The sequence below is a fragment of the Patella vulgata genome, chromosome 7, assembly GCF_932274485.2.
Source record: "Patella vulgata chromosome 7, xgPatVulg1.2, whole genome shotgun sequence".
NCBI classification, from domain to species: domain Eukaryota; kingdom Metazoa; phylum Mollusca; class Gastropoda; family Patellidae; genus Patella; species Patella vulgata.
The window spans coordinates 16,121,012-16,145,467 of record NC_065885.2 but is presented as its reverse complement, the minus strand read 5'-3'; the positions used below and the strand labels follow the sequence as shown (position 1 = coordinate 16,145,467).

The window sequence follows — 24,456 nt, the reverse complement described above, 5'->3', positions numbered from 1 at the left end:
TGCATCACCTTTCACGTCACATAATTAAACATGGCGGCGTCTATGTCTTCAATCTATCATGTGACCTCTCGATATGGGTGGTGATTGGCTAATGAATTCTATATTCGGCCGAATGCTTCGGCGAAGCGGACACACCAGGCGAATATAATTCGGCCAAATATATCAAACCTGTTTGATTCGGGCGAATCATTCGGCCGAATAGAAATTCGGCCGAATGATAGTGGACACACTAGGTGAATTTCGACATCGATTGATTTGGCCGAATCATTCGGCTAGTGTGTCCACCGCTTTAAAGAGGGCATTATTCAAGAGCTAAATCTTCTAATTACAGGTCTTTCTTTAGGCATTAAATGTTATTATAAATTATTAATTAGACATGACAAGACCATAACCAATCCTCAATGCCATCAGATGGCTCCGATTTTAAGTAGATTAGAACGGTTTGGCCATTTAATAATTTAATTTCAAAATGGAGAAGCTAGGTTAAGTCTCAAATAACCAGCACTGTGGTTATGATAATAAACAATCAATACACACATCTTGTCAAAACAACAAACATTGATAACTTCGCTCAGAATAAAGTAATTTGGGTATGAGTAATATACTAATTTTGCATTAACTATTTTTGAACAAAAAATACATAATGTATCTTTAATACACCACCATTGTTTAATGTAGCCAGACGCAGAACAAATGGCAGTTGAAACTAAATGATAATAATGAGAAACAGAATGATAATAATAACGTATTTTAATTTACAAATGGTTCCGCATATATCAAATAACTTGTAGCAGTAGTCATCATTTGTCATTGTGTATCCAAATTTATTGCTTTTTAATGACAAACTGTAATTATTTTGCCAAGCTTTTAATGATTGTTGATATAGAAGTGGATGTGTTCTGGCAAGCTATCTGTTAATCACATCCCATAATTACGTTATTTACATCTTTAATCTGTGACATTTAATGGAGTGTCACCCACACAGTTTGTCTTTATTTATTGTTCTTTTTTTGGAGTTTGGATATAATCATGTCACATGACCTGTCTGTCAGTTGTGTATAAGAATACAAAGACATATTACACACATACATGTATTAACATATATATTATTCATCCTTCCTTCGTTCCTTGAGAGGTTTTCAAAAAATAATTGTCACAAGATTTATGATTCAGATTTTATTTTTAAAAACTATTTTCAAACTGATAATTAGAAAAAAGTAACAGCAAACTGCAGTTTAGTAACCACTTTGTTTATTTTGTCTCAAATTTTGCTACCCAACAGTGCAGTGTAAAACATGAAGTTTATGGAGAGAGAGAGACAGACAGAGGTTTTGAGACTAACATATTGTTCAACTTTACTTCAGTAATCTGCTTTCATGTATGGGTCTTTAGCAGTGGGGGGATCTAGAGAAGACCTACGAGGTTGGACAGGCGTCCCTACTCCTTGTCATGTACAAGCGGGGAATCGAAACCACACCACTTGACTCAGTGACAGACCTTGTTAGCATTTAGCCATGGAACTCTAATCAGTTCAGTAATATTCCCTTTAAACCACTGCTTCATCTGTTTCGATGCAGTGTTGAACAGAGTCATGATCTGAAGATATACATGTATATATATATATATATATATGATCATGTGCAGTTACATGTACATTGCATGTAATAATACTTCTGGTGTTGAAACAATTGAGTATTCCGTAATACTGTATAATTCAGCATATTGTATCGATCCGATGTTGGAAGTGACAGAGTTCACTGTAGTTTGATTCACCTGTAAATGACTGTAGTATAAATCTGTGATTAAGGATTAAATATAGAGTTAATCCTGCTGTTAATCTTCCTGTATGTTTTATTTATATATTTTTACCTGTCTATTTTAGTGTGTAATGTAAAGACTGAAGTGATAGTCAAGATGAATGCAGGTAAAGTTTGGATTTATTTTATTCTTGTTCTAAATCGAAAACATTTTAAGGCGTAATATTCTAGATTAAAAGGCAAATATGATCATGGTCTTATTAAAAATCATATTGGTCCATAATGTAGATTTATTAAAGATCACATTGATCCAAAATAAAGTCTTAACAAAAATGATAGATCCAAAAGAGGGTCTTATATCTAAAACTACATTGATCCAAAATAGGGGCTTATCTAAAATCATATTGATCCCCAAATATGGTTTCATCTAAAATCGTGTTGGACTTGAATAATTGAAATTGATTGGTGCTAAACTCCTTATGTAATATATGGCAATTTAAAGTTTAGATAAAGAGTTGACAGTTCTTCCTTTAAAAGTTAAACAATAGATAATGTGAATAGAATATGCTGAAAATTAAATTTTATACTAGCCTTGTTCATCATTACTAAAGTCGGTATGATAAAAAACAAAGTCTTGATCATCCATTTTTACGTTTAATCATCCTTCACAAAATGTATTCCAATCCACTAAATATCACAGGCTAGCGATGGCATCGAGAGTTGATTATGGTCTAGATAAGTTAATTAATATCTAATTGATAATTTAGATAACATTTCAGGCCTAAAGAAAGACCTGCAATAGGCAGTTTTAGCTCTTGCATTATGTATGATTAAGACCATTGTGACCATGCCTATTCTTCACTTTGTTGCTTCTTTACATGATTAAGAAATAAATTCATTTCTGCTTAGTTTGGTCTTAATGACGATTGCATTCTCTAAAATATGAAATGAAATAAAATGAATTGGGGTTTAACGTCCTACTGTTCTGCTCCTATACTGGGCTAATGAAGACGGGCATATGCCATACAGTGTGCTATGAGGGAAATTTTGCACGGGCAGCGGCCTTAACGCCTACTCTTATATCGAATTCCAACTGCCAGGGGATCTTTTAGTGCATTCCATTATATACACGGGACCTCGGTTTTTCATCTCATCCGAAGGACTAGACAGCTGTGCTTGTCAGGCCCTCCGTCCTGCATCACTGACAAGGGGAAATCACGCCGGAAAATCTGGATGAACTTTCTCGGCCAATGCAGGGATCGAACACCCGACCTCCAGGCTAGCGAGCTAGCGTCTTACCCACTAAAATATGCATAAACTTGTGCTAGATAACTATGATATTTTAACAGTTTTTGAACTAATGTTTATAGAATAGTAGATATTATGAAATACATACCAAGAATTTCCCTTAGTTGCTGGTTAATGTCGATCCTAAAGTAAGAGCAAAAATTGTCCCTAAATGGAAAGATTTAGTCTAAAATGAATATAAGATATGTTGTGGTAAAAAGCAAGTTTACTTTGCTGGTTTGTCAAATTAAAAAAAATTCTAGTGAAATAACTATCCGATCTGTTGAGAAGAAATTTTTAAATTTAGGGAGTTTTTTTTAAAGAATAAACAAGAGGATATCGTAAAGTAGTATTGAAGATTGGCCTGATATAGAGAAGGCTGATTTCCTGATTGCCTGCTAATAACAGTGACTGATATCTATAACCAAACATAGAATAAAAAGAGAGAGAAAATCAGCAAGATTGGAAGTGAATAATTTCAAACCTGTAATACGCAGTAAATGTCCATAATATTTTAAAAATTCATTATTAAATTTCAATGAATTTTTATATACCGGTATCCACATTTCATATCGACATATATTGTTTTCTCCCCTGTGCGTCTGTCCATCTAGTTACATTTTGTTTGTGGACACCTGTAGCTACAGGTCACAACCTTTATCTGATTTTGGCAAAATGTAAAATATAGGTTTATAGTTTATATACAAAAGATCTCAGTTCCTTTCGATATTCTTATGTAGTCTAGTGCATGAGTTTTACATCAAAAAGCAGAATATTTATGCAAATTGGGGAAGTAATTCATCACTGATGTTTTACTGTTATTTTGATTCCCCAGTGTCTAAAAATGGTATAGGAAAAAGATTAGATGAAGTATTATTCCTCATGACATAACAGTATTTAGTAGTTTTTTTCCAACCTATGTAGATAGCTAATATCTTTGCAAATCATTATGGGTAAGGGACAAGTCTAATGTAAGTTTCACCTGGTATTCTGGTTTCCACCCACTTCTAAAAAAGCCTGAAATAAAAGGTACTATATGTTAGTCCCAAAATGACTTAATTTGTGTTAAGTGACTGTTAAACCCAATTTCTCTCTTTCTCTGTCCCATCAAATAAGATATGGTGACTATGAAAAATAATTGATTTTTGTACTATTCCTTATGGCTATATCTTTACTTGCAATTTGCTTTGTAGACAATTTGATCACTGTTATCTCAGTTCAGATCTGCACTTTGTATATTTCTTGCTAGATAGGCCATCTGATCAGTGTACCTGTACGACTGGTATGGGAACTGCTTTATTTCATGAATTATTCATAAATAAAAGCACAACCTTTAAAGATAACAAAAATAGCATGCAGAAATGATAATGAAAGAATAAATTGTGTTGTATTTTTTTTTATTGCTTGGGGCTAACAAATTAGAAATCATACTCTTTTGACACAAAACACTAATCTTTTGGGGTTTATATATGAGAAAAATACCGGAGTCCTTATTGTTGATGCACATGTACTTAAATCGATCTATATATAGATCAAGTCCTCTTAAATGTCCGGGAAAGATCGTTCACCTCAAAAATGCCATCGTCTATTATAAGTGATTTTGTTTTAAGTGGATATCAAAGAATTTTTCACATTTTTTCCAACTTGATATTTTTTTCATGAGCCATCTGATAAGAGTTTATTAATAATATTTATTAGGTTGTTGAGATTTATCATTCTATACATTTTCTATAAATATTCCATGTGATCAATCAAGCAAAGAGATAAAAAACAACATTTACTACCTACCAACTGTATAGTGAAAAGTTTATAAATAACCCAAATTCTTCAAACAAATTTACTTTGCTGTATTAATGTGTGTATATATAGCCTAATAATTGTGTGGATATAGGTTTTTATGTAGAGATTTTTGGGGTAGGGGTTTAGGGAAAGGAGACTAGAAGTGTAAATGGCACACAGGGGAGGAGAGTAGAGGTGTAAAGAGCACAGGGGGGGAATGCAAGATAATTTGTTACTGTTAAATACTTTATTGTAAAGAGACAATGCAAGTACCTTCCAATTTTGTGAACTATGAGGTCGTAGGGCACAGGTCTCTTGACTATGATGATTTTGTGGCAACGTCACGTTATATCCAGTGATAACATTTATCGCTATGTGAATTTTTGGGCATACATTTATCCCAAGTTTTGGTGTAATTATTGGCGCGAATAATGTTGGGATTTACTGCTGATGCTATATTAATCTACTCGACACAATCCCATTAATACCTAATTACAGACAGATTCATGTAACGCAAAGAAATCTGTCCTTGAGTTTGTCCCGCACTCTTGAAAACTCAATACACATATCAAACTAACTTAAAACAGTGTTTTCATGAGAAAAAAAAAATTGTATCCGGCAACTTAATCCTTCTGCCTACCCCCCCCCCCCCCAGCAGTGTTTTTCAATACAGAAGATCATCAAGATTGTTAAAATTAGGATGCTGCTCACCCCACCCTTGCTACGCTACATTGTAGATATATTATATAGATAAACATATACTATGACTTGTATAGTGATCAGTTTTAATTTTGACGATCGTAGTTCCTCAAGCTGCTAATATACTTGTATGTTCGTAATGTTTATTAGTGAAATGTCATAGGTGATAATGAGGCTCTAATTAATATCATATAAAGATATAGGTATATTAATTAATAATTATTTCCTTAATGTCAGATTTTATGATATTTTATATGTAAAATATTAGTGATGTTTCAACATCGAAAATTGGCCGATAAGTGGCCTGTCGCTTGAAATTGATTACGTTGATTCCAGCGGTTTTGTCGATACTGGAGTTAGCAATATCTTTTTAAAAAGACTCTGTAAATACCTTTAAAGTATGATTATTGCTGTGAACAAATTAATCTTTCTTGCTTGCCACTCTACCCTTTTATGTTTATTTTCATGCATGTGATCAACTCTCATTGCATTTTCCCGACTAACAATAACATGTATCTACATTAATCATCACTAGCAGTTGACCTGGCATAGCACAGGTATACATGTAGCCATGAACCAAAAGTGGCATAACTCTGAAATCAGTAGTGGTAGTCCATCGCCACCAGGCCTATGTTACCCCCCTGTCCGAGCTACCACTATACACCAGATTTAAGCCTCAGGAAAGTCTTAATGTAGCCACAAATATTAGTATAGATGACATTTGAGGCATTTTAATTGGTAATATTTTTATATCTGTCACTGTCGGTGAATGTATCTGTATTGGCCGAAGTCTCCCTGTCAGCATCTGAAATCGGTAAAACCTATAATACCCATATTAACATATTACTATAAAATAACATATTGGGTACATCCTTTAAAAGATAAAAACATCAAAGTAATTTTTGTAAACCATGTGTCATCATTCAACTAATGTTGGACTGTTTTTTGCTTTGTGTGCTGTTTAGCAGACCGTTACGCCTAATAAAACTTAATGCAGGAGGACTTATGGCATGCAGCATTAACCGAAATGGGAAATCTGCAAAACTCCATGAAATTCCAGTAGCTGTGGCTTCTGAGGTTTAAGCAGAAACTCTACACATATCAATTCATGGAATTAGCTATCAGAAGTGACAGGTGTTATACATGAATTGTGGTTTTCTTAATCTTTCAAGAATGCCTCCTATCTCTTCTTTGTTATCTCAAGAGTTTGTACAGTCAACTATTTTTGTATCGTAGTCAGTGAAACTGAATGGGGTTTAACATCTCATCCTTCTACTTTGGTTGTTTTGAGACTAACATATGGTCATTATTATTTATATGATTATGTCTGGTAAGGGACACTATATAGTCAGTCGGATAGGACAAAAAAATAAGGTTCTGTGTACACATCGGCATTTGGAATTTGATATAAGAGTAGGTCATAGCACCACTGTTCGAGAAAAATTCCCCTCATAGCACAATGTATGGCATATGTCCATTTTCATTAGCCCATCATAGTTGTGTACAATGCAGACTTATCAACTGATTCCTAACCCTGATGGATTCCCCAGTTCTTTCGTTGCCATGCGGGGATCACAGTGGCTAAGAGGGTGAGATGCTGGCCCGCTAGCCTGGAGGTTGGGCGTTCGATCCCTGCATTGGCAGAGAAAGTTCATCCAGATTTTCCGGCATGATTCCACCTTGTCAGTGATGCAGGACGGAGGGTCTGACAAGGACAGCTGTCTAGTTGTTCGGATTGGCATGCACGTAAAAAATCCCTTAACAGTTGGAATTCGATATAAGAGTAGGCTGTAGTGCCGCTGTCCGGGCAAAATTTCCCTCATAGCACTCTGTGTGGTGTATGTCCGTCTTCATTAGCCCAGTTCGGAGCAGAACAGTAGGACGTTAAACCCCATTTCATTTTTGACAAATTAGGTATTATTATACTGAAAATGGTTTAATTCATTGCCATGTTCCTATTGTTTCAGTTCAATGCTCATATTTTCCACTCTTTTTAAAATCCCAACTGCCTTGGGATGTTTAAGATGCACTACAAATTTGTACACTTGACCTTGGTTTCTCATCCAATCCAAACTATCAAATAAAGATCTAGATTGAATTGTATATTGTATATTGTATGTACAATACTCATGTTTTATTTATATATAAACATATACCTGCCATAGCACATCATAAAATGATCATCAAACATTTATTAACAATCCTGAGGGGGGTATATTTAAATATGATGAGAGTATACAGTTTACTGTTCTATTGATATTAGCATACTGTACCTGAATCCATAATATTAAGCAAATATGATAATCATGGCATGAAATGGATATCTGTCTGAATCTGAGGGTCATAAATATAATAACTAATTCAAAAAAATACTCTGGATAGATATCTATCTGAATCAGAGCTTCAGTTAATGATAACAAAATACACTGGTTAGACAGCTACATGTATCATCATGATTGGAACACTTCAGACAGTTAACGTCATGATAGGAACACTTCAGACAGTTATCATCATGATTGGAACACTTACAGACAGTTGTCATCATGATAGGAACACTTCAGACAGTTGTCATCATGATAGGAACACTTACAGACAGTTATCATCATGATAGGAACACTTACAGACAGTTGTCATCATGATTGGAACACTTACGGACAGTTGTCATCATGATTGGAACACTTACAGACAGTTGTCATCATGATTGGAACACTTCAGACAGTTGTCATCATGATAGGAACACTTACAGACAGTTATCATCATGATAGGAACACTTACAGACAGTTGTCATCATGATTGGAACACTTACAGACAGTTGTCATCATGATTGGAACACTTACAGACAGTTGTCATCATGATTGGAACACTTACAGACAGTTGTCATCATGATTGGAACACTTACAGCTTACAGACAGTTATCATCATGATAGGAACACTTTAAACAGTTATCATCATGATTGGAAAAATTATATGAATCTCCCCAAATAATTGAGGAGTAGTATGAAGTATTTAAGTAAGGTTAAGCAAACCGTCTTTCCTCCTTGTCACATTAACTACTAGGGGACATAACTCTGCATGATACCGTAAATCTGTACCATGTTACCGAACCACGGTGCAGAATTTAAAGTACCCTTAACCGGACTGGGTCATGTATACCACAGTATACCCTTTCAGCGTATATCGATGCAGCCCTACATATCAAGCATTTTATCATCATGTCTGTAAACCAGTCTAGGAGTGTACAAAAAAACCCTGATCATTTAAAATAGCTTGACTTTTGTCATTTGATTCAAAAATATTTTTGGGGGTATTACATTTTTTATGTTGAGATGTGAGGAGGCAATCTGTCTTTATTGAATAGTTTACGTCAATTATAGATAAAGCTAATGTTAAACAAGCTCCTGTCACTTAATCTTGAAAAGCAAAAATTTAATTTGGTAGAGTTTGCCTCGTCGCTAATGGAAATAGCACATCAGATCAACTGAAGTCAATTCTTTATTAGTCCACTATTAGTGAAACAGGAGGGGACATCAAAGGTTATCTCTTATGTTTGTTTGTATGTCTCTCTGTCCGTCATTTTTGTTTTCCATATTCCTTTTTTATTATTGATATACGACTGAAATTTAATACACTGCTGTTACATATCAAGTTTGCGCTTGGTGGGATTCCATTAATTTATTCTGCATATTTTATAAAGCCCAGTTTACTGCATGAATACAATATGTTGAATTGAGTACAAACATTTCTATGGTTACACATATTGTACTTTGTATTTATGCAAAGACAGTGAGAATGTTTGTCAATGCCGACTTAACATTTAATTCATGGCAAGTATTTTACTTTTAATTACTAATGAAAGATTTGAGCAATTATGCCATTTTTCAGTAAGAGCGTAGTGGTATTTTGACAGATAAACCAAATTGTCCAGAAGACATTAAGAGATTTAGCTAAATGACAAGTTATTGAGATCAACCCTGTAACAAAAACAATTCAAGTAGATTATTTATCTGGCGTATATAAACACTTAACCAGTATGCTAATGAATGGATTCTAATACCAATTATTATTGCAGCTCATTTTCAAGTAAGCAGATTTAAGACTTATTACATCAGAGCAGAAGACTTAAATCTAGCGGCATTTCTCTGTGACTGGCACACAATGACATTAACTAGTAACATTCGATCACTAATTGCTGGTTACCCTGCTGATTTGCGACTTTTATAATTACGCTATTCTGTGGAAAATAAAGAGATGGCCTACAGCAAGGTCTATGACGAGTTATATGGTCGCCCATGACATCACTGATTTACGAAAGTGTTTTGTATTTGTTTACCTTATAATAAAGTAACTGGACTCCTGCGCTCACTCATCTTCTATTGTCTTGTTAATGTACCATGTGATGGTCATTGTCAGTGTTACTTTTTTAAATCTGTGTTTTTATTATCTGCGTGGATTAGCTTTGTTGACCGATTAACTCACTTGTGTCAGGTAAACCCTTGCTATTTACAAATCTTTTCATTTCTTGTAACAAGTCTTCTTCAAGTTGCATTGTGCGAGGTTTGCAAGATTTGTGATTAGCAAAATTTAAATGCTTTTCACAACTCAAAGATATTTTGTTCTCATAGGCAGCTTTTTTTGCCAACCTTTGGAAGCATCTACATAATTAGGATTTATTTCTTGCAGCAATGTTCGAGTTTGCAAGATTTTGATTAGCAAAAAAAATTATTGCCTTTCAAAGCATAATTATTTCTGTTTGCATCGGCAGTTTATGACATATTCTTAATTCTATTGCCATATATTTTTAGGACCTATATTAGCTTCTTGGAAACATCTATATGTATATATTTTTAGGACCTATATTAGCTTCTTGATAACATTTATATGTTTAAGATTGTTTTCATTAAAGCTGAGTTGTAAATTCTATTCCCTGCCTTTTTATGTTCTGGGCAATCCTTTTTATGTTTGGTCAAATGTTTTAGATCTGCATATATTGTATTTAACAAATTAATTTAGATTCATTTTTATATATACAGAATTCTTGTAACTGACCAGAAAGATGTCAGTTCCAAAAAGATTTTATTTGTCGTCACCAATGTATGTAAGCTGTTAAGAAAATATCTGGCAATCTATCTTAAAATCTGATTTACAGCTCAACTTGTATAATATTATCGAATTATTAACCTATATTATGATTGATTATTGCCTAGCCATGTAACTATTGACTCAATCTTAACTAATATTGTTTCTATGATAACTGTTACAAGAGGAAGTAAGGGGTTTTACCTTATTGTTCCTAATTATTTGCTTGATTAGGTCGTAGAATGGAGCGAATAGTTTATTGATGGAGGGAATGTTGTATTGACATAAGACAAGTGTATTTTATGTCAACATGTACTTGTGACATATTGTTATATGTAGGTATTGCCAATTAGTGTGAGAGTATTATATAAAGTGTTTAGTCAATAGACCATATAAACACTACTTCACACACATGTGACATATAGATACCGGTACAGACGGCAAGAAATGTAATCTAAAACCTGCCATATGTGGATATGATTAAAAATCAACCATTTGTTGTTAAATGAAATGAAATGGGGTTTAACAGAGAACAAAACATGCAGCGTAGGCCTACTGATCAATTTGTTGTTAAATAAACAAAGAACAATATATGCAGTGGAGACCCACTGATCAATTTGCTATGCAGGAAATGGTAATTTACCTCATGCATAGCTTTATGCATATTTCACATACAAATGTCAGTTTTCGAGGGGGTATACTTAGCTATGCTATATTATATATACCAGAGTACACCAAAAAGTGAATTGGTATCGTGTTTAAGAAAGTGTAAGCATACCCTTAACCATGCATGAAACCTATCAGTACTTCCAGTTAACTGGAACAATTGTGTGAGCTGGATTTCAGAAATCTTAAGCATCTCTGGTAGATAATAACCTTGATGTCACAGACTACCAACAGTACCTTCAACTCATTGGTTTAAATGCAAAGAGCTATACTATATACCGGAAAACACCCGAAAACTACCGGAAAACACCATGTTATACTGAATACCGGAAAACACCGGAAAAACACTAAATACCGGAAAACACACTAAATACCGGAAAACATCCTATATAGGTAACTCGGAGCCTGATCCTCTGGAAAACACCGGAAAAACCTAACCCTAGCCCTAACAATAACCCTAACTCTCTGCAAACAGAGGACCAGGCTCTTTGTTACCTATTTAGTGTGTTTTCCGGTATTTAGTGTGTTTTCCGGTATTTGGTGGTTTTCCGGTATTCAGTTTAACATGGTGTTTTCTGGTAGTTTTCCGGTATTTTCAGGTTGTTTTCCGGTATTTTCGGGTATATATACTATTCAAAAAAAGTAGGGGATATTTGATTTTTAAGTGTTATTAAAGTCACCTAATGAAACTGACGAAGAAACAAATGACAAAATGAAATGAAGTTCACATTCATCGATTTATTCCAAATGATCGTTAGACTAAGTAAGGCACAGACTGACCATTATAAGGGTAAAATGATACCCGGGGTCAAACAGCAAAGTTACCACAGCATCACAACCAAGTCAGTAACGGGTAAATCCTCCTCTGTTTGCCAAACAAGCATTGATCCGACGTGGCATACTCCTAATGAGACGTCTAAGGTCATTTTGGTCCAGATTGTCCCATTCCTGTTGCAACGCAGCAGCAAGTTCTTGGACATTGGCAGGACGTTGTTGACGTTGACGTAACCTCTGTCCAAGCATGTCCCAGACATGCTCGATGGGGGAGAGGTCGGGACTCAGTGCTGGCCAAGGTAATGTGGTGATGTTCTGTTGTTGGAGGTAACCTGTAACGATCCTGGCCCTGTGACATCTTGCGTTGTCATCCTGGAAGATGAAACGACGGCCATGACGTCGTGCGAACGGCACAACATGGACTGCCAAGATGTTGTCCCGGTAGTACTGGCCTGTAACACGCCCTGCAACAACATGTAAAGCCGTTCTTCCAGCAACAGTGATGCCTCCCCACACCATAACAGAACCACCCCCAAATCGATCATGTCTGATGACGTTAACGTCTTGGAAGCGCTCGTTTCGACAACGCCACACCCTCCTACGTCTGTCCAAAAAATCAACAGTGAACCTTGACTCATCTGAAAACATCACATTGCTCCAGCGTCGATTATCCCAGTGTTGACGATCCCTACACCAACGACGTCTTGCCTGAATGTGATGATCTCTCAAACAAGGGATCACGCGAGGACGTCGGGCGCGAAGGTGACCCCTATGCAGTCGATTCCGAATCGTCTGGCCACTCACTCTCACACCAGTGTCTGTTTGAAGACGAGCGCTGATCTGATTTGCTGTGATGACACGATTTCTCAAGGCCAAGGTACGGATAAATCGATCCTGGGCTTGAGTTGTCGCCCTTGGTCGACCTGAGCGTGGTCTGTCCTGTACAGATTGTGTATCACGGTATCTGGACCATAGCCTGCTTATGACAGACTGAGAAACATTCATCGTCCGCGCCACAACCGCCTGTGTTGTGCCGATCTGTAGCATGCCAAGGGCACGTAACCTTTCATTTTGGGTAAGCCGACACATATCAAAATTTGTTTTCTGGTCACTAAAACAATTAAACTGATGTTTCCACCCTGGAATTCAATGCCACAATGACTGTAACATTCAAAGTCAGAGTCGTGCAAATCTTGGGTTGGACCCCAATGATGATCCCAAGCATCACCTGCATTCCATGCGGTAGCTATTGGTGCGTTTGGGCGTCACATGTAACTGGAAATGTTTCTTCTGTTAGGTTCTATAGTGACTTTTTTCGTAGTCATTTGCATATTTTAGTATTATGCCCCCAAAATCAAATATCCCCTACTTTTTTTGAATAGTATAGTATTGCTGAATCCAAATGCACATCAAAAATATTTATCTGTGAACTTTGAATGAGAAGTGGTATGGGATTTTCGGAGAAGAGTAAGCATAAAGGACATTGTAAAGAAACTGCATATTTAACAACACCGTATAAGACGGTATAAGACAGCATATTTACACAGAAGATATAAACTGAAAACAGAAATACCGGTAACATATATTTGATAAAATAAACTATAATAATATGAATATATTTAAAGTTATACAATGAGAAAGGGTGGGCAGTAAATTCTATGTATTATTGGAGCTCTATGGTAGATAGTCTCCCTGCTTGGATTCAGTTTGATTAAAAAGAGGCTCATCAAAAAATTTGAGCTAAGATTACAAGTGGCACTGGCTTGTTATAAATGAACAGCCTTAAACCATGGTGGCTCAGTGGGTAGCACGGTGGTTGGTAACCTGGAGGTCGCGTGTTCAATCCCTGCATTGGCTGAAAAAGTCCATCAGGATTTTCCAGTGTGGTTCCCATGTACATATTGACGTGCACGTAAAAGATCCCCTGGCATTTGGAATTCAATATAAGAGTAGGCCATAGTGTGTATGGCGTATGCCCTTCTTCATTAGCCCAGTCGAGCAGAACAGTAGGATGTTAAACCCCATTCCATTTTATTTTTAAACCAAAACACCCCAAACATTTTTAAGTATTGAATCATTTTTGAACTGATATTCCTTTCAGAAATTCAACTTCCATAATATTCTAGTTTGCAAGGGATTCAAAGTCCCTCAAATGACCATTAGAGACTTTAAACTGAAGTTTTTGTACTTTTTATTTTTTACTTAAACTCAGTTTTATTTCAACATTATAATGGTTTATATATATACCATATTGTTGATGTGGGACAAAGGTCAAATTATAAAACAGATTTAGACAAATTAACACTTTCATTTCCCACCCATATCATCGTGGAGGCCATGTCCTGTTAAGAATTTGGACACACAGCAAAATTCTTGTGATATTTGATTACAATCAGAGAGAGGCATGGATACATATTGACAGTTCAGGAATTTGACCTCGACATGTAAAAGGTGTATGTCCAACAATTTAGGGACCTTGCCTTAAGCAGTTCACATGTAACACTCAAGTAACAGATGACCACAAAAAGAATGGACCGACTCTAAGTGGGGGGATTAAACAAGATGCTTTTCTTTAAGTCGAACATTGAAAGATTTCCAGTGTGTAACATCGAGTTTGTCAAATTATCAAATTGACAATGTAGAGTGTCAATGTCACTATTGTTGTTCTGTCTGGGGTTTCTCCTATTGACATTCATGTCAACCGTTCAAGTAGAGTTATTCTTCAACCATCATCTTTTTAAGTAGAGTTATTCTTCAACCATCTTTGGATTGAGGACTTGAAGTAAATTTGATAAATTTGTTCTTAACAGCTTTATAAGAATCTAATATGACCTGTACGAGTCATTTATTCAACATTTGATGTAAATTTGCTAAATCTGTTCTTAATATGATCTGTACGAGTTTGGTGATTAGTTTTATTTCAGCTTTCGGACTCTGATCATCATTTTCATTTTTAACTTAAAATTAATTATTCAACTTTAGATTAACAATACATTATGCAAGAGCTAAATCTGCCTATTGCAGGTATTTCTTAAGGCCTGAAATGTTGTCTAAATTATTAATTAGGCAAATAATTAACTTATCCAGACCATAATCAACTCACGATGTCATCGCTAGCTTGTGATATTTACTTGATTTGGATCCGATTTGCTGCTCAACTTTCATTTATGTTTAAATCATGAAATGGATAATCGAGACTATGTTTTTTATTGTACCGACTTTAGTAATGATGATCTAGACTAGGCCGAAAATTCAGTTGCTAAATTCTCGGTTTAGAGTGGATCAATTTGACTGAAATTTTCAGCAAATTCCCTTTACATTATCTAGTTTTTAACTATTATAGCAAGAACTGCCAGCTCTTTGTCTAATCCCCCATAATGTATCTTTAAGGAAAACAAAACCAAAATATCAATGATAGATAATCTCCTGGCTTGGATTAAATAGATTATAAAAGATATTTTTTTACGCAATAATCATAGGTGGTTTGTTTATAACACCGGAAGAGAATGCTGAATGTAGGACATTTTCATTTCATCTTTGAAAATACTGAATGGACTGATATTTCTTTTAGAGATTACACTTTCAAATTGTTGTGGGGGTTAGATGGCCGAATGGTTAGCATGTGTGCGCTGTATCATAAGGTCTGTCATTGAGTCATCTGGCGTGGTTTCGATTCCCCTGTTGTACATGACAAGGAGTAGGGTGCCTGTCCAACCTCGTGGGTTTTCACCTACTGCTATAGACCCCTACACGTGAGCAAATTATTGAAATGAAATTGAACCATATGTTAGTCCCGAAATGACCTAGTTTGTGTGGAATGGAGTTAAACTCCCTCTCTCCCTCTCTCTCTCTCTCTCTGAAATTATTGCAGTTTGCAAGGGATTAAGGATCCATCAAATGACAATGATGATCAGCGTCTGTAGATCTGTTGTGATCTCGCTCTCGCCAGACTTAAAAGTTATATTCTTGATAGGCTTAATGTTACTCAAAGTTTATTGCACATGTTTCTTAATTTAGGAGTTTCAACTATCCTTTTTGTTTTGCATTAATGTGACTTATTCTTTATCTGTCTTATTGATAAAAAAAAGTCCATATGTAATACTGCTTTATATAATATACTTTTATTGTCTTGTGTAAAAACTCATGTATATCATACATTTTTGTCTGCTCTGGGCTGTCCCCTCTGAAAAAGGAATGTATTATAAAAATTTTGAAATATCCATTTTAAAGGTGCTAAGTCTCTAACTCAGTATTTTCCATAATATTTGAAATTAAAAACCTGAATTCAATATTGATCAATATCAATCAATATCCAATATTTAAGAAACAAATAACATTTTATAATTAGCACACGAGTCGTGTACCCTATGGTTTCAGGTGCCATTTTCTAATGAACAAATAAAGATATATTCTACAACAAAATTTATTTTTATAAAAATTGAATATAAATCATTTACATACATTCATATGACATCAAAAAGTACTTTTAGAACCATTTTTGTCTTATCCCCCCCCCCCCCCAAAAAAAAAGCCATACACCCTTTAAGCGCAAGTGAGAAATCGCTATTGATATTTTCAACTCAGATAACAATTACCCATTTGTGCTCGTGCACCAATTTCAATCGTTTAGCAGACGGCTTATTTTTATACTTAATTACCAATGTTGTCTACCGGTAACAATAGATTTTGTAAATCTACGTTGATTAAAGATTTTTATTATTTTTATATTACCATTTGTTTTGTCTTGATCCAAATGCTAATCAGAAATTTAGATCAGATCTATAACATGGTGTAAATGAAGACAAATAATCCTAGAAAAACATTAAACGATACTTTATATAACCGAGACCAAACAGCAATCAGTTTATTAGTCTGGTCACCTTTGATGTAAAGGTGTAAATTTAACAGCTGATCAGTCAATACCATGATGACCACAAAGTTACACAACTTCATCAAATTCTTCTCTACTCCAATGAATCAAGTTAAACACAAACAAAGATTCAGATCGAAGAAAATCAAGAATATGTTATGACCTTAGGCCCTCGGGGGACACACAGTAAATATAACATGGCCATAGGGAAAGAGGTCTCCACCAACTTTTAATAAGACTAGCAAAAACCAGCCAGGCAAATCTCAATCTTATGTCAAGCCAAGTCACACATTAACAAGTAACCCCAGGATATACTGTGAACTGGTACACATTTGATCACTGATTTGAGGTGCGATATCCGAACGTAAATGTCCCGTGAAATGGTGATCACGTCTGCAAAGAAATAATTAAGAATTATACTACTATTGATGAACACAAATTTGTTTAAATGTAGGACAATATTAGGAACCTCATGTTTGTGAAAGTGTGCATAAACAGATCTATTTCATTCCGAAAGTAAAGGATCACTAATTAGCTATTGATTGGTAAAATATATAAATGAAGCAGAAACAGAACGAGGATCTCTATGTGTAATTTTCAAGTGAATTTGGATTTATTTGTGATTTATCGTTAGTTCTTTAGTACATGTGAGTAATAATATTTACCATATTTAAATTTTAAAAAGTTTCTTTATACTTTCTTTGAACTCCATTTATACTCAGTATGTGATGTGCTATTTTCCAGCCCAGGAAACAGTGTGGTCACAAATTATACTCAGTATATTAACTTCTGTGTCATTATTACCCATACCAAGGAACACCATGGTTACAAATTGGATGGGGAAAACATAACTGACCATTCCATGTCTTATCTAACGTCCTACTCCTACTGTTCTGCTCTGACTGGGATAATGAAGACATAGATAAACCATACAATGGGCTGTGAGAGAAGTTTTGCCTGGACAGTGGGACTATGGTCTACTCTTTATGTTGAATTCCAACTGCCAAGGGATCTTTTACGTGCATGCCAATGTTAACACAGGACCTAATTTTTTTTGTCCCATCCAAAAAACTAGACAGGTGTCCTTGTCAGACCCTGATCCTGCACCACTGACAAGGGGAAACTGGAAAATCCTGATGAACCCATTTCAACAAAAACAAACAGGAAACAAAGAACAATCACAATGCAACACTCAAAAATATGATGGTGAATGACAAAGTCCTTTCCAATAACATAACAGATATGGACTGTCAGGAACTTGCCTTTCCTGACATAGAATTTGCATTGACTTTTCATTTTAGAATTTTGTTTAACATCGTACATGATTCCTAATTCATCTGGTGATCCCCTCCTTTACTTCCTCCAGGAATATGCCTTGTTGGGTTTACAACAATGTGGAAGGTTTAATCTCCTATCCCCCAAATCCATTCACATGATGTGATATGTGCGTTTGTTGTTTGTGGTGTCTGTATATTGCATCCTGTCCGACATGTAGGTTTGCCTTGTGTACTTACTAATAACCAATCTGACTAAAATACACAGGGCCTAAAATAACGTGCCTTGGAGCACGCACGTGCCTCGAAATGAAAAATCCGTGCTTCGAAAATAAGAAAACCAAACTCAGAAAAATGGTGTAGTGCTCTAAAAAAGTGTAGTCAGTGATGCCTCCTGACCCCTAATTGGGTGTTTCTTCTTGTGTTCTTGTGGTGTGGTCAGTTGCACAGATCAGATCAGATCACCTGGCTCACTCGTAACGAAAGTGATGTGTTGTCTTCCTAGTGCTTAGTTTTTATGCGAAAAAAGCTGCTCGCGACAAAATAAATTCCTATGTAAACTGCACCAGAATAGTCCACAGATGCCGGTTTCAAGCTCTCTATTTTCAAAATTTTCTGGGGGAGGCAGCCCAGACCACCCGCCGGCGCGTTTTGCGCCTGCGGCGCTCGCGGGCGGTCGACTCTAAATCTGTGCTCTGAGAATTTAACCTTATTTTAGGCCCTGAAAATGCAGATCTATATTTCGTTTCGTATTTTTATACTTTCGATGGCTTACACTACATGAAGATCTGACAAGTTATAGTGATAGGTCACGTCAGGGGTCAAAAGACCGACTTATGACCCTATGATGTCATACATTTGATTAACCAATCAGCATTGATGTTACTAGTGGATTACCCACAGTTCCGTGCAGAACACGCCTAAAGCTCGCCATAACAGACCGTTTCATTGGCTTATCCCTGACACCATTCAGAACACGAGTTAAATAACAACTCTTCCAGATCCAAGTGTAGTAAAGACAATTAAAATGAAATTTCGAACTATAAAAACGAAACGAAATAGGATCTGTGTTTTAACCAGATTGTACTAATAACAGAAATTAAATTTTTAATCAAAATATCAAGGTGGATACAGAACTGATCTTGCCACAAGACAACATACTCTGTCCCATGTATGACACTGATCACAAATTGAAGTCATGAGGACAAAGCTCAATTTACAGAAGCAGCCACCAAAGGGAACAGGAAAGCACTGTCGTTTGTGTCCCTTATTATTTCATGGTTTAGAAATAGATTTTGATGGATTTTCCTTTTGTTGTTAATGGACGTAAGATGAGCAATAGTTTGTTGATGAACAGAAGATTAACTACATATTTCATTATCTGATACATGATTCTCTGATATTATTGTCTATTTGATACATGATTCTCTGATATTATTGTTAATTTTATACACGATTCTGTGATATTATTGTCTATTTGATACACGATTCTGTAATATTATTGTTAATTTGATACATCTAACACATAAACATGTTTACTTTTTTACATTTGACAGAGTTTGTTTATCTGATATGTATTTTGCCTTCACATTCAATCTGAAATGATGGATTAAGGATGGATTACCCCCCTTTATACCCTGAATGTGTTCTGTGAGGAGTAAGATACAAGATTAATGTTGGATTGCCCCCTTTTATATCCTGAATGTGTTCTATGGGGGGAAAAAGATGCGAGATTATTATGCCACATTTGAAAATATGATCAGAAACAGATTCAAGGTCAGTTTATTGACAAGTTTTAATACAAGTCACAATAATTTCAGGAACGCATAAAGCTCGAAATATTGGTGCTATATTAGACTCGAACCTTTCGTTTAAAAATCACATACAAAGTATTTACCCCACTGCCTTCTATCATATACATCGAATTGGAAAAATCCAATGCTATCTCAATTATGAAAATAAAGAAAAACTCATTCGCACATTCATCTCAACTAAACTAGATTACCATAATGGTTTACCATACGGCTTACCAGACTATTAGATTAACAAACTACAACATCAACACATCTCCCCTGTATTGCAATCTTTACATTGGATCCCAATTCAGCAAAGAATTAAGTTAAAGTTACTCCTCTTCGTCTTCAAAGCATTAAATGGCCAATCTCCATCTTATAAAACAGTCTTGTAGAACCCTATCCTACCAGCAGAAATCTCCGTTCTCAGAAAAAACATCTTCTAAAGTCTCGAGTCATGAACTTACAACTTGGAAAACATGCCTTTTCTTATGCTGGTCCTTTTCTATGGAATAGACTACCACAATCAACGAAATAGTTACCATCTGTGGACCATTTTAAATCTTAACTCAAAACAATCTGGTTAAAACACAAATCCTATTTCGTTTTTGTAGTTCAAAATTTCGTTTTACTTGTCTTTACTACACTTGGATCTGGAAGAGTTGTTATTTAACTGGTGTTCTGAATAGTGTCAGGGATAAGCCAATGAAACGGTCTGTTACGGCGAGCTTTAGGCGTGTTTTTCACGGAACTGTGGGTAATCCACTAGTAACATCAATGCTGATTGGTTAATCAAATGTCTGACGTCAAAAGGGTCATAAGTCGGTCTTTTGACTCCTGACGTGACCTATCGCTATAACTTGTCAGATCTTCATGTAGTGTAGGCCATCGAAAGTATAAAAAAACGAAACGAAATATAGATCTGTGTTTTAATCAGATTAAACTCAAAACCCTGATGTGTAAAATAATCAGTGAATATAAAAACCAACAGTGCCTTAGAAACTGTTTTCTTCAGTATTAACACGCTTTATAAATTACGATATTATTATTATTATTATTATTATTATTAGCAGGGCTAGAAATGGCTTTAGCCATCTCACTTCTTTTTTTTTCACCAAACACCCAATTCCCAAAATATATAAAACACAATATCATTAAAATATATAATTTCTTCTTAAATAAAACTTTAAATTGGGTCAGAATGTACGTAGGAAAATAAGGAATCGCAAAATATTCACAGACATCTTCAGTGTGTCCACATCTGTTTCGTTTGATTTCCGTCATCCCACTTTATGACCATCAGTTTCTGATCATTTTATATAAACAAACCATATATTTGAATATGGATTCTACTGGTGTTCATAAAACAAACAAAAAAGAGAAGTGACTTTTAGTCTGTAGAAACTTGATCCATTATCAAAAATAACATTTAAAATGCAAAATCTTTTAAGGTATTTTGATAGTTTCTTTTCCTTTTGTACGCGATTAATTGTTGAGACAGGACTCATGGGGAAACGACGGTGACTGGACATTTGCTGTAATCTTTGTCATTAAATTTTAAAAAGAAATGTATTAGGTAACAAAAAAGATGTCAAAACTGTTGATAAAGTGTTACTACTGTGTTTTTGATAACAAGAATTCCATATTCCCTGTGAAGGTGGATTTAACTAGGATTATCCCCCTTTTTTTCGTATGTGATCTGAAGAAAGAATCGCCTTTAAATGAGAGGCTACTCTCTATTATTATAATATCTTACAATACATAGCAATTTGATCCACCCTATTCTTTAATAACTCTATACACCTGTATGTCCTGACCCTAGGGGGGGTTTACCTGTATGTATAATCAACCATACATAGGTGTAATATACCATGTATCAGTAGGGGTATATCACTTATACCACGCCTGAATATACCTCCAAAACACCTGGACTAATAATATCTATATATAACTTTAATTACAATCTGTTTTTACAATCTTGATCAATTTTTTTGATTAATGAATAAAACATATCATAAATGACATAACTGAAAGTTGTAAAAAATTGTCTTTTAATTAATAATTGAGTTGAATGAGTGTAAGGTATATGATATATGAGCGGAAAGGTATGAGTTTTCATTTTGTAAGGAATGTACGAGGGTGTATCAGTTTTAGTCCGATTAAAGAATGTTGTTTTATTTTATTGACAGCTGTAGTTTATATATGTAGTAACAAGTACAGTGATTAATTTAAATTATTACCCTCAAGATGATTTGTGCTTCGGGCGGAATTTGAATATTTGAAAAGGATATGATAAACTGATATTTGAAGATCGCTAAAAAGTGAACATTATGAAAAATGTGGTTATTATAACAATACTAAGGAATGTACATGTTGTAGGAATTTATATATTTTTTGACTAAGTGTGGTTATAATCGGAAAAAGGATGTTTTTATTTGTGATGTAATTCACAGTGTTTCATGAACCATGAAAATTGTGTAGAAACTTTTATTCATTGATTTGAAATTGTTGATACATTTTTATTTTTGCAATTATATTTGATTGGTTGTGCATTTTTTTCACCACATTCCCGAACACAACTATTGGTAGATGATTTAAATCAGAACAGTAAACTAACTGAAATTGAAAGGTACTAGAATGATCTTTACAAATCTCAGATTACAAAAACTAAAGTAGTGTATTTTGAGCAACGTATGTTGATCCGTGTAAAAGAGAATTTTGTGTTTAAGATTTTAAGAGTCTACAAAAGCAGTTCTACAAGGATGTGTCGTATTACAAATGGATTAAATAATCACGATAAACAGATTGTATTTCAATTAATTATCTCTACTGATGTACCTTTGATGTTCTTTAATCCAATCGCTAAATAAACGCCTATCGCAGTGCATTGAAACTTTGCTAGATTGAAAAAAAACCAAAAACTTAATGGAGTGGCTAAAGAAACGCCTGTAGAATATAATTCTCTTTGTAAGGTGTCTTAAAATCTCTCTATTAAGACCATGCCAGATTAAAAAGAAAAAGAGATTTGTAGTGTTTACGAAGTTCACTATGAATATAATCTACCAATTTTGAAATACATAAACTGATCTGATAATAGGTTTTGTAAGAGTTTATTTGAGAATAGCTAATGTCGAGATGGGATATTTATGTTTAAAGTCACATAGATTAGTGTCAGTTATGTGAAATAGATGAACTGTGGTACTAGATGTTATAGAAAGTGTAAGCATACCGTGTGCCAAACATCATCACAATATTAATCATGCCATTATAATCATAATTATGATGATTGATTGGTCTTTAATGAGAGGTGATACTGTAATTTGCGAATAGATGAGTGTTTGGTTGTTAATTACAGGTTATATTGTAATCTGTTTTAAATCGGTTATCGTGACAATCAGATTCTTTACTTCGTCTGATATGTACGTATCATTGGAATCAAAATTATTCCATAATAAGTTGAAAGTTGAAACAGGACAGAAGTGTTAGTGCTGATTCCAGTCAGAGAAATTGGCAGATTTTGGAAATATCCAATGTTTGTGAAAAGTCTGATGCACTGTTCAGTGGAAATAAATCATTGCATCCAGTTTTATTTAAAATTGAAAGTTTTAAATTTCCGTCAACAATTCTAGGATTATTCCATGCTTTGAATTTTGAACAGTGGAAAATTTTCAGTGTTTAATCGGATAAACTCTTGAAAAGTATGGCAACCATTATTAGAAAGCATGAAATCTGGAATGAATTTCTCATAGATATAATTTAATTGAACAGCTAACACCAGTGCTCACTGCTCAACTATCTTGAACTTTTCTATTGGGACGAACTTGAAACGAAATGTACAGAAGATATTCTCAAGTGATTTATTGAAGAGACAATATGAATAGTAGTGGCTTGCTAATATAATTAAAGAGATCTGCTGCTCATAACAAAAGATTTCTGTCAACATATTATACTGCCCTCTAATCCCACGTTGTGTCACTGTTGAAATGTGCCACATCCCCGGGCTGTCGTCAATTATATTTTCAACTCTACCTTTTGTTAACTAAACTAAACACAGACGATATAATTGGACCATTCTACCTGTCTTCGGGCGAAGGGTGAAAAAAAGATTAATCATTAATTTTGGCGATTGTCGTAGATTTTGTTATGATCTATATATTTTGTGACACGTTAACAACGAACATTCTTCCAAACTAAATTAACTGGAAGAGAATCAAGATAATCAGTAAAGTGACCGTGAAAAAAAATTAAACATTTGTTTGTGGTAATGCGGTTTAAATTACAAAATTAATCCATTTTGAGTAGTATGTTTATAAAGTGAATGAACTGTTGGAAGCTCCATAAATTAATTATAACGAAAACATCAGGAAAAGCGGCTTTTGTTTAGAGATTGAGATCAGAATATTTTAAAGTTATTATGATAACTTTAAAACTACAAAATCAATAAATATTTATTGAAGTGATTTGTTATTTTATATGGTTTT

General features: G+C 34.7%; 1 protein-coding gene across 1 annotated transcript in view; it reads left to right on the top strand.

Moving 5' to 3' along the window:
* Positions 1–1,284: 1,284 nt before the first annotated feature.
* The window catches only part of LOC126828201 (pleckstrin homology domain-containing family G member 5), a 180,296-nt gene continuing 157,124 nt past the window's right edge, over positions 1,285–24,456 (top strand). Inside the window, exons 1-2 of the mRNA XM_056102167.1 lie at positions 1,285–1,328; positions 1,883–1,924. Of these exons, the coding sequence (XP_055958142.1) occupies positions 1,915–1,924 (10 nt within the window). The 5' untranslated portion in view covers positions 1,285–1,328; positions 1,883–1,914. The remainder of the gene's footprint in view (positions 1,329–1,882; positions 1,925–24,456) is intronic.